The 12,500-nt window shown below is 44.0% G+C and overlaps 1 protein-coding gene across 3 annotated transcripts in view; it reads left to right on the forward strand.

Annotated features, from left to right (window-relative positions):
* Nucleotides 1–12,500, forward strand: part of ATP10B (ATPase phospholipid transporting 10B (putative)) — a 620,908-nt gene that overhangs the window by 566,235 nt on the left and 42,173 nt on the right. For all 3 annotated transcript variants that reach the window (XM_073581014.1, XM_073581015.1, XM_073581016.1), the window contains 4 exons: nt 2,225–2,331; nt 8,363–8,494; nt 9,369–9,496; nt 9,632–9,884. In XM_073581014.1, coding sequence (XP_073437115.1) covers nt 2,225–2,331; nt 8,363–8,494; nt 9,369–9,496; nt 9,632–9,884 — 620 coding nt within the window. The remainder of the gene's footprint in view (nt 1–2,224; nt 2,332–8,362; nt 8,495–9,368; nt 9,497–9,631; nt 9,885–12,500) is intronic.

A 12,500-nucleotide genomic window follows, 5' to 3' on the forward strand; every position in this document is an offset into this window, starting at 1 on the left:
GTATGTGTGCGCATGTGTGTGTGTGTGTGTGCAGCCTGTGTGCCCAGCCTGTGTGTATGTGTGTGTGCGCGTGCAGCCTGTGTGTGTGTGTGCAGCCTGTGTGTGTGTGTGCAGCGTGTGTGTGTGAGCAGCCTGTGTGTGGGAAACCTGTTTGTGCAGCCTGTGTGTGTGTGTGCGTGTGCACAGACTGTGTGTGTACAGCCTGTGTCTGTGAGTGTATGTGCGCAGCCTGTGTATGTGTGTGCAGCCTGTGTGTGCCCAGCCTGTGCGCGTGTGTGTGCCTGCGCAGCCTGTGTGTGAAGCCTGTGTGTGCAACCTGTGTGTGTGTGAAACCTGTGTGTGCAGCCTGTGTGTGTGTGTGCATAGCCTGTGTGTGTGTGCAGCCAGTGTGTGCAGCCTGTGTGTGTGTTTCACCCTCCCAGGGCTGTGGGGTACTCGGTACCGGGCTGGTCTCTCAGAGGGAGGTGTCAAAGCAGCGGTGACCCGGTCCGTGGCCCTGGGCGCCCATGTAAAAGGGGTTGAGTAGTGGAATAAAGTTTGAGTGATTCGTGACGCCACCTGTGGTGTTCGGCAATGAAGATATTAAGCCGACGCTGCAGACAGATCCTCTGGGACAGATGGTGTGGTGCAGCAAAGATATTATAGCCCTCCACAGGCAGGGCTGTAGTCCCAGGGCAGTGTAAGAGAGGTGACACGTAGATGGTGCAGTGTCAGGCGCGGGAGATGTAGCGGTGCTGAGTAGGTTGACGCAGGAATAAGTGGAGGACACCAGGGCATGTAGTTCCAAAGCTTTACTCACAGTCCGTTGTGGTACAAGGGTCCGCATACGTGCCGCGTCCTCCGGGTCAGTGGCTCAGCCAACTTCCAAGCAAGATGAAGTCTTCCTTTCCAACACTCCGCCAACATGTGTCTTTTCTGAACGTCTCCCTCTTAGCGCCTAGAGTGAAGTACTCACAGTACTGAGTTACACTGGAGTTCCTCCTGTCAGATGTTCCTATGAACTCTACTTGTACGGCAGACAGCTGTAGCCTGCTTCGGGGACTCCTTACTACCTAGTCCCGGCTCACTCACGATGCTGTTGTGCCCCCAAGTCTGGTGTGGAAATAAAGTGGTGACAACTTCTATTCCTCCGGTGTCTGCTGCAGGACCATTAGTATCCATGCAACCTCGGGGACCGGACCCTGGCCTTGCGCTGTGAACTTGGGAAGGGTTCTGCTCTAACCCTAGTCCTTAGTTCCCTTCTCCTCACGTTCCGTACAAATCCTTTCCTTCTTATGGAGAGAGTCAGGCTTTCTATCAATGTCCCTTTCTTGTGCCAGCGGACCCAGGTCACTGAGGTCGGCTGCAGCACTTCCTTCATCCATCCTACTCAGGGGATCTTCACTCCTCCTCTGACTCTGTCAGCCTGCTTCCATCCTAAACTCTTCCCGCTCTTTTGGTGCAAACTAAACTTCACCCGCCTCCCAGCACACTTCGTGTTCCAAGCAGGGAGCCACCAAAGGGTGCTTTGCTACACTACTGTGTGGGATGCAGGTGTTGGAGTGTGGTCAGGTGCCTCCACCTTACCTGGATGGTGGGGTACCACACCTCAGGAGGAGGTGCAGTACCTCTGTGGCGACTGAACCCTCAGGGGCGCCACATGTGCGTGTGTGCAGCCTGTGTGTCTGCAACCTGTGTGTGCGCAGCCTGTGTGTGTGCAGCCTGCGTGCGCAGCCTGTGTGTGTGCAGCCTGCGTGCACAGCCTGTGTGTGTGCAGCCTGTGTCTGTGAGTGTATGTGGCAGCCTATGTGTGTGCAGCCTGTGTGTGCCCAGCCTGTGTGTGTGTGTGCGCGCACGCAGCCTGTGTGTGTCCAGCCTGTGTGTATGTGTGCAGCCTGTGTGTGTAGCCTTTGTGTGTGCTGCCTGTGTGTGTGTTTACAGTGCGCTCACTATATAGTGAGCAATGACTAATTGCCCCCTGCATTTCCTCAATGACTGGAAGTGAGCAGGCGCAGGGAGAATATAAGTTAATGTTCTCCCTGTAGCCGCTGTTCCAGTAAGGCAGGCAGGCATGATTTTAGCCATATTTGACTGCAGATTAATCCTATATCAGAAGGTAAGTAGAGTTACTCGACATGACCCCTTAAGAGCCTTTTCAAAATGCCAAAACTTGGATTTTTAATGTGGCCATAATTCTAGAAACTGCTGCTTTACTTGTTTGTGACTTATTTTTGTTTGTTTGTAGGGATCTGAATAATGGGCAACGTACAGGATTTGGTACAGAAAGTCTCCTTCTTCGAGGATGTACTGTGCGAAATACAGAAGAAGCCATTGGCGTTGTGGTCTATGCAGGTGATTTAATTTTCACTTTATTTTTCAAGTATTTTGTGTTAGGATTGTGGATATAAAACTTGAATAAGTACATGAGGGATCCAAAGTGTAAAAAAAAATGTACCCACATGGTGAATCGTTTTATTAGGGTATCTCTTTTAGGTGGTCTGATCAGGATCACATTTGAAAAGCACTTAAGAATGTAAAAGAAAAATTAAAATATCTCCTGCAAAGTAAAACCATCTTGCTGTGTATATGTTCTATAACTTTTTTAACCACTTCAGGCTTCAAAAGCCATGAAAAAGCTAAAAGTAGTGACCTGACCACTCTTCAGGCATTCCTCAATTGGATGCTGCCCACTCTTTTAAAGCACTATTAAAAAAATTAAGTTGCCAATGGCGAAACCACTGAGTAAATGGTTAGGGGGATGCCAAAGAAGACGCTTCGGGGGAAACACTGCCAGCGTCTTCTTCTCCAAATAATCCTGCGGGTACAATGGCATCTAAAAGGTGCCATGGGTACTTGCACTAAGAATTATCCAAAGCTCCACAAGAATGTGTATGTGCGCAATTTATTTCTTGCAGCTTGACCTTTCAAATACCAATATCTTCTCTTGTGAAATGTAAGGGTGCAGTAAGTCATCTAGTGACATTTTCTCTTTGCTCCACCCTTCCCGTAAGCCAGCACTTCCTTGTATTTACACCATTGGAGGCTTGTGAAGAAATAAGAATTAAGTATATTATGAAATTTCCAAAAATATCCTAGTACAAAGTATATCTACATATTTTCATCAAAGAATAGTGAAATGCGTTAGCAGCATGTGCCAAGCTTACAAAAATGACACAGACATATCGAAACGTGACTTTTATTCTAAATCCCTATCTATTTAGTGCCATAATCTAAGCTTTTTCTAATGTACTTGCATAAAAATACCTATTGTTCCTTAACTATACTATCTAACTGCTACTTTATTTTTTTTTTTCACTTCCTGTGCACTAACGATTTGTTTGCTGTGCACAATAACCGTGCGCTTTGTTGTCGGCTTAGCTCAGTAGTATTCAGCCGGCAACAGAGTGGCGCCACGATACCCTGCCTGCAGGAGACCAGTGATGTCACTTGTGTGGGAAGCGCTGGTCTCATATAGGCTGGGTATTATGACACCGCTCTGTTGTCGACTGCCAACCGTCATCATGCGTACTATTAATTTCTGAAAAAAAATGACATGACAGTTACTCTTAAAGCCTCAATTGCATATTGATTCAATCGCTGATTTCTCAGTAATGGAGCAACAGACTGGCCATGTAAAGGTATTGCTGGACTTGTCTTTGGAAGAGCTACATGTACATATACTGTAAGTAGTTTGTGTCATGATCTGCTGAGTTCGTGGGATCAGGTAGTTTAGAGGTTAATCTGGACAGCCTCACTCTGAGATTCTGGGAGGCTTTTTATAGCCTCATTGTGGGCTCAGTCCTTGTTGCTTATACTTAGACCCTTGGCCGAGTGTGTGACCCTGGTGTGCTTTGTGACTGTGATATTTTATGCTTGCTTGGTTTTGATCCGGTTCTGTCCCTGTTATGAGTTCTGCCTGTTCCTTTTGTACTGCTCTGCTATTCCCATGTATGACTCTCTTGCCTTGGACCTGACTACTCTCTGACTGCCTCCCTTGTACTGCGTTGCTATCTCTGTGTATGATTCATTGCTTACGTTCTGACTATTCTCTGCTTGTCTCTCTGGTACTGCACCGTCCTCCCCGTGTATGACCCCTGCTTGTCTGACCTGAGTTCCCTAGCCTTTGCTCCAGGATTCCTGTAATAGAACCCTATCCTGCAGCAGGACGCTAAGCCACGCCCCCTGTGGTCACATGATCGTAGGTCCTTGTACTGCTAAACTACTTTCAGTGTTGCATGTCCTGTTGTCTGAACTTTCCCTGCAGTATCAGACCCCGGGTCCTCCTGTAGTCTGGGCGAGTTACCCTGTTCAGCCGCGGCAGCCCGCCGGCGCTGACAGGATCCTGATAGTTTGGGGAGTGAAATCTAGCTGTCAGATTCCCGTTAAAGGGATCCTGTCAGGTCCCCCATGCCCTCCGACCCAGCAACATTCACTTATTTATGAGTAAATTCCCTGTCTAACCAGCCCCTTATAATGTTTTGCTATACATATGAGGTTTTAAAAAAAAAATTATATTCCTCCCATTTGCTATGTTAATGAGGGCATTGACTAGTCGATGGGATGTTAGTTGCCCAGACTAGCCAGCCCTCTTTCCATGTTATCACGCCCATGTGGGAGTGATAACATAGTTTGCACAAGCGGCGTTATCACCCCTCATGCAAATTTCTTGCATGTGCGCCCCTTATTTCGTCAGCATGACTGCGTCTCTGATGCCAGGTGTACACTTCCTGGCCTTAGAGGTGCACACTGTGCATGACCAGAAGCCACCTTCTAAACTTCAGGACATGTGCAGTGGGTTTCAGAAGCCAGGTGTACGCTTCCCAACTTCAGAGACCCACTGCGCATGACCGAAAGTTTAGAAGATGGCTTCCAGTCATGCACAGTGTGCACATCTGAAGCCGGGAAGCGTGCACCTGGCTTCAGAGACACACTGCGCATGACCGGAAATTTGGAAGATGGCTTCCGGCCATGCATACTGTGCGCTTCCGATGTCAAGAAGCATACCAAATGCCCCAATCACCTTTTGGAGGATAAGTTTAGCATTCTGGCATCATGAGGTCTTTGGAAAAGACAGAATTTGCTTATACTTATCTAGTCATTCTTTTTAATGCATATGACATATGTATTGATTTTCAAATGGTTGTGTTTTTTCGAACCAGACATGTTCTTGTTCTCCTCTATTCCAACACATTCATAAGCTACATCGTTATTTCACGATGTTCCCATCAGTGTCCATAGTGCTTATTCCTGCTGTAGGCAAGCAGCTAAATGTATTTCTAGTGCCAAGTGAGAATGGATCATGGCTGAAATTAGAGTCCGGTAAATGAAGCTGGCTCTACGTTCGAGAGATCAAGCATAGGGCAGCACGTATGCAGTAATGATCACATTTAGTCCTCTTGATGAAGCGCTGCAGCAATGTCCAGCTGCTTCCTTCAACATTCAGGGCTCAGGAGGTCACATCATTTCCAGCATGCTTACCTATCCTTATTATTGCTTCAGCCAATTACAAGAACAAAATAAATATTAGATTTAAAATGTATCTTGCATTCCAATCTTACAAGGGCTATTTTATCTGAAGCTTTACTAATTAATAAAAGTGTGATGGTTATACAGACATTAATGGTATACACAGATTTTCTTCAGGATTTGTAAACATTTAGCGAAGACCAGGGAATGAGAAAAAAAAATAATATTCATCTCTTCAATCCTTTTTTTTTTCTTTTCATTTAGAGGGGATATTTGGGACTATTTAATTTTTTTTTACTATGAGCAAAAACTAACAGGCAGTTAGCCTGTTCTGCCTGCTGCTGATCTCTGCTAGCTAAGAGTGGTTACAGACCGCTCCTGCCAGCGATTCTGCTGCTTCTGCTGACATCATGTTGACAGTACAGCTGCTTCTCTTTTGGGTTGCTCTGCCGATGTCATGCTGGTTCCCTGCTGCCTAACTGCGAAAAGTCAGCCAGTAGGATGCCTTAAAGTGTAAGTTCTACTTACATGTCTTACAAACTGTACTTTTCTCATTTTTGAAGCTTCGGTAACAGGACAATACACAATATGACCCCTCTTGCTTCTAAATTGGAGGCTCACAGAATTGTGGGGCATATGTGGTGACTTCTTTCTCTGTCTTTTAGTACCCTGTAGTGTTATTACAGAGACTGAGGGACTCAGTAATGTAACAAGACCCATCCTGATGACAGGCTCCCTTTAAGCTTCGATTACACAGATTTCTCATTTAGTGTTGTGATCCGTACATACAACATGGTGACTAATTCAGGACAAATTGATAATTACAGTATGTCATGAGTAAAGCATACTTCTTTTAGATGTGCAACAACTTCATCACAGAGACAAATCAGACTACCGAATGTTATGCTTCCAGCTTGTCAAATAGGATAATACTCTGTTTAGTATCTGCCATTGTAGAATACTCTGCATTTTGTCACCATTTCACTGTATCTATTACATTTAGTTAAGTGGTGCTGAGCTGCAGGTAGGCTGCAATAGCAGCCACAACCCATGCATAGGAGGGGCGCTATTTCTAGAAATCATTGTTATGTTTAATCTCTCACAAGCTCTTAAATTAAAAAATTAAAGGGGGTTGCTACTACCCTTTCTGAAGCAATTTTTTTTTACATTGAGCTGTACCAACTTGAAGAAGGATTCCTCAGTGCCTCTAATGAGAGTCATTCTTAGGCTCATCTGATGAGGTGGATAATCAAAGCCCAAAGTCCGGGTGGGCACACGGATCATGTACGTTGGTGCAGCAGGCAGTTGAGGCATGTGTGAAACAGGTAACAGAGACACTGGAGATCACAGACAGTTAGGAGACAATGAACAGGTAGCAGAGGTCCTGGAAACCACAGACAGGTAGCAGAGGTCCTGGAAACCACAGACAGGTAGCACCGGTTCTGGAGGTTACAAACAGGTAGCACAGGTCCTGAAGACTGCAGGCAGATTGGAGACACAGGAACAGGCAGCAGAGGTCTTGCAGACCGCAAGAAAACAAAAGACTGGGAACAGGTAGCAGAGGTCCTGGAGACCACAAACATGTAGCACCGGTCCTGGAGATCACAGACAGGTTGCTGAGGTCCTGGCTACCGTAGACGGGTATAACAGGTCCTGGAGAAAACAGACAAGTAGATGAGGTCCTGGACACTTCAGGCAGACTGGAGACTAGGAATCGGTAGCAGAGGTCCTGGAGACCTCAAGCGGACAGAAGACTAGGAACAGGTAGAAGTCATGGAGGCTGCAGGCACATTGGATGCCAGAAGACTAAGAAGGCTTAATAATACCAGGACACAGGTGCGTGTCTTGGTGAACCTTCTACTGTATAGGCCCAGGTAGATGATCACATGGGATCATTTTGGGGCCATCTGCAAATCCCGACATGCAGCGCAATAGAGTTTAACAGACCGGGGAGAGGGGAGCTAAGCCTGGATCTGGGACAGGTGCGTAACAGACAGATTGTACCTCTAGAAGGAAAAATAGGATTTGTCTTCTTTAAAGGGGTTGTCAAGCCAAAAGAAAAAATATCTAATTGAGCCTTAGATACAGCAGTTATATAAATTACTATTATACTTTGATTTCACTAATTCATCCAATTGCCTGGTTTGCCTACCCTGAGTCCCAGAATTGGCAATCCTACTTTTGGTCTTGTGCTCTACAAGAGAGTTTCCCGAATCATCATGTGACCATGTGTGAAGGGGACAGTCTTATTTTTGGCCAACCTGCCACCTTGACAAACAGCTTTGATCATGTGCTGACACAGGATATGTTGTGGAGCTGCCAAACCTGGGACCAGTGTGGGCTACCTGATGATTAGGACACCTAGTGTAATTGCACTATATTAGTAGGTTATATTGCTTACTCTTTAGAGGTCCTTTTATGTATATTTTTAGGGGGCTGGACAACCCCTTAAACTGTGTAAGCATTTCTAGTGTTTTACTCATCTGGTTATTTGTACAAAAATGAAATAAAACATTATATGATTCTATTTAGATATTATGTTTCCAGCTTTTTCTCAAATAAATTATTTTAGGTTTTAAAATATAGATTGACTGTACATTAATCAGTTCTAACATGATTTCCATTAGTCTTGAATCTGTGATGGATTGTTATAATTAGATATTGTAATCTAGACTCCAGCCACTTATAAAAAGAAAAAACATCTTAAAAAAAAAAAAGTAAAATCTTGGCTGTCAGTGTGACATGCAAATCTTGCCTTAAAAGTTGCTCTTTTGGGTCAAAATGGTTAATTAAAGCCCTTGATTCTTCCTGATTGCCAAGAAACAGCAGGCAGCTACATGCTGAGCAGCTCTGTAAAATGCATTCATATATAAAGATATTTATTAAAATCCTGCTATTTGTATATTTATTCCCCAAGGGCATGAGACCAAAGCAATGCTGAACAACAGTGGTCCACGTTACAAGCGCAGCAAACTGGAAAGACGGATGAATATCAATGTATTCTGCTGTGTTGGCATCCTCGTCGTCATGTGCCTCATCGGAGCTATAGGTTAATATTTCTATTTGCATTTCTTTGTCCATTCCCATTTTTGTGGAATTTTTAAAATATATTATTATTTCAATTATAATATATTTTTGATCAAAATACATTACATGTATCTGTGTCATGTGATTTTGTAATAGATTGAAAGGCCCTGTAGGGTAATGTTCTAGCCCCAGATCAAACTTTGTGACCCTTCAATCCTGTAAAGTGATTGGTGGTTTCTAAAAAAAATTTGAGATATACTGTGTAATTAAAGAGGTTGTCCACTACTTTTACATTGACGCCCTATCCTTAGGATAGGGCATCATTGTCTGATCGGCCAGGGTCTGGCAGTCGGCACTCCCGTTGATTAGCTGTTATCAGTGGCAGCCGCCGGCAGGAATTACTTGCGGAGCTTGGCCATCTACTCGTAGTGGCCGGCGCTTGTTACTGCACATCCACCTCCTGTTGAATTGAATAGGAGGCAGATGTGTAGTTCCCCACAACAGCCACTACAAGTAGACGGCCAAGATGTGCAAGTAAGTAATTCCCGGCTGCAGATGGCGCCGATAACAGCTGATAGGAGGGGGTGCCGAGTGCCAGATCCCGGCTGATCAGACAATTATTCCCTATCCTAAGGATAGGACGTCAACGTAAAAGTAGTGGCCAACCTCTTTAAGAGCAAAACCACCTATAAAAGATATCTGCCAGCTAAATGATAGTTCATCCGACATATATGTTGCCCCATAAACTTATTCACCCATTTTCTCCACATCACTACTTCATTTTATAGGGGAAAGTGAAATCATGGACTTTAATACTGATAACCTAGAGTCTAGTGTGCTGATGAGTCTATTATATCATAATTATGTTATTTGCTTATATATAATTTCTTATTTAGGTCATGGTATTTGGTATGGAAAGTTCGTAATACATCCTCTTTTTGATGTTCCAAATCCTGATGGAAGTTTTACGGCACCAGCTCTTGCTGGTTTTTACATGTTCCTCACGATGATTATCTTACTACAGGTAAGTGGATCCCCACTTCTTCCAATGGCCTGAGGTATCACACCTGATTTCGAATAGTGAACCTCCTAAGTCTTAGACCCCTCTAGGATCCATTCTTATGAAGTTTCCCTGAAAATGAACCTTGTTTTCTTGCAGGTCTTGATTCCTATTTCTTTATATGTATCCATTGAGCTGGTGAAACTTGGCCAGATCTACTTCATACATAATGACATTGATCTATATGATGAGGAAATTGACTTATCAGTGCAGTGTCGGGCATTAAACATTACAGAGGATCTTGGACAAATCCAGTATATCTTCTCAGACAAAACTGGGACATTGACAGAGAATAAAATGGTCTTCCGCAGATGTACAATAGTAGGAAATGAATTTTCCCATCAGGAGAACGGTAAGTTACATCATGTTACACACGGAAAACAACCTAACACTTACATGGTCAGGTTCAGATATCTTACACCTTTCTCCAGTTAAAAACACATGTGACATGCACAGATGTGAACAAGTCGGTCGGACAGTGTTCACACCACCCACTGACTGAAACACAAGAAGAAAACACAAAAAGAAAACACAGAATGACAAATGTGCAGAAATACCCTGCAGTAACAAATATGACAGTAATCAGCAAGTGCTGGTAAAAAGATGGCAACAAATACAGGGTATTTAGTCGATACGTTTTTTTGCAAAAAAATGTATACAAGCTACTCCACCTCGTCAAGGTAACCCTTAATGGAGCAGTCCCTATCTAATGTATTTAAAACCTGAACATATGAACAGTGTCTAAACGAACAGGATTCAAACAGGTGCTTCCTAGTATGGGCACGTGGTGTAAGACAGCTCTTTATGTGCATGTCACACAAGAGAGGGGTGGGGTCTCTCAAACCATGCATAAGCAAGGAAAAAAAGGGATTAAAAACACATGTGACATGCACAAATGTGAACAAGTCGGTCGGACAGTGTTCACACCACCCACTGACTGAAACACAAGAAGAAAACACAAAAAGAAAACACAGAATGACAAATGTGCAGAAATACCCTGCAGTAACAAATATGACAGTAATCAGCAAGTGCTGGTAAAAAGATGGCAACAAATACAGGGTATTTAGTCGATACATTTTTTTGCAAAAAAATGTATGCCAAGCTACTCCACCTCGTCAAGGTAACCCTTAATGGAGCAGTCCCTATCTAATGTATTTAAAACCTGAACATATGAACAGTGTCTAAACGAACAGGATTCAAACAGGTGCTTCCTAGTATGGGCACGTGGTGTAAGACAGCTCTTTATGTGCATGTCACACAAGAGAGGGGTGGGGTCTCTCAAACCATGCATAAGCAAGGAAAAAAAGGGATTAAAAACACATGTGACATGCACAAATGTGAACAAGTCGGTCGGACAGTGTTCACACCACCCACTGACTGAAACACAAGAAGAAAACACAAAAAGAAAACACAGAATGACAAATGTGCAGTAATACCCTGCAGTAACAAATATGACAGTAATCAGCAAGTGCTGGTAAAAAGATGGCAACAAATACAGGGTATTTAGTCGATACGTTTTTTTGCAAAAAAATGTATACCAAGCTACTCCACCTCGTCAAGGTAACCCTTAATGGAGCAGTCCCTATCTAATGTATTTAAAACCTGAACATATGAACAGTGTCTAAACGAACAGGATTCAAACAGGTGCTTCCTAGTATGGGCACGTGGTGTAAGACAGCTCTTTATGTGCATGTCATTCAAGAGAGGGGTGGGGTCTCTCAAACCATGCATAAGCAAGGAAAAAAAGGGATTAAAAACACATGTGACATGCACAAATGTGAACAAGTCGGTCGGACAGTGTTCACACCACCCACTGACTGAAACACAAAAAGAAAACACAGAATGACAAATGTGCAGAAATACCCTGCAGTAACAAATATGACAGTAATCAGCCAGTGCTGGTAAAAAGATGGCAACAAATACAGGGTATGTAGGCGATACATTTTTTTGCAAAGAAATGTATACCAAGCTACTCCACCTCGTCAAGGTAACCCTTAATGGAGCAGTCCCTATCTAATGTATTTACAACCTGAACATATGAACAGTGTCTAAATGAACAGGATTCAGACAGGCGCTTCCTAGTATGGGCACGTGGTGTAAGACAGCTCTTTATGTACATGTCACACTAGAGAGGGGTGGGGTCTCTCAAACCATGCATAAGGGAAGTTTCACACGTCCAGATAATGCCGGTACCGGAGCTGTCCGTGTGCATAAGTATGCCATCCGTGTGACATCCGTGTGCTATCCGCATGTCCGTGTGTACCATCCGTGTGCTGTCCGTATGCTGTCCGTGTGTCCGTGTCCATGTTTTTGAAAAATTATTTTCAATGTTAACCCTTTGACTTTTAAAAACGCACACGGACAGCATCCGTGTGCGGTGCGTGTTTACACGGACCCATTGACTTGTATGGGTCCGTGTGATCCGTGCTGTTGCATAAAAACGGACATGTCAGCGTGTTTTGCACACGGACACACGGTCCGTGAAAACACGCTGACATCTGCATAGACACATTCATTCGAATGTGTGTTAAGCATACTAACAGACGCGGATTCTTTACTGTAAGAGCAGTGAGACTATGGAACTCTCTGCCATATGATGTTGTAATGAGTGATTCCCTACTAAAATTTAAGAAGGGACTGGATGCCTTTCTTGAAAAGTATAATATTACAGGGTATATACACTAGTTTCTTTAGTGTTGCGTTGATCCAGGGAGCTAGTCTGATTGCCGTATGTGGAGTCGGGAAGGAATTTTTTCCCCAATGTGAAGCTTACTGTTTGCCACATGGGTTTTTTTTGCCTTCCTCTGGATCAACATGTTAGGGCAAGTTAGGATAGGATGGGTTGAACTAGATGGACTTAAAGTCTCCCTTCAACCTTAATTACTATGTTACTATGTTACTATGTTACCTGTGTCAGTGTCCCCGGTACGTGAGAAAACTGTCACTACGCGTACCGGAGACACTGACG

This window comes from Dendrobates tinctorius, unplaced genomic scaffold, assembly GCF_039654945.1.
Source record: "Dendrobates tinctorius isolate UK_male_01 unplaced genomic scaffold, ASM3965494v1 ptg000067l, whole genome shotgun sequence".
Lineage (NCBI taxonomy): Eukaryota > Metazoa > Chordata > Amphibia > Anura > Dendrobatidae > Dendrobates > Dendrobates tinctorius.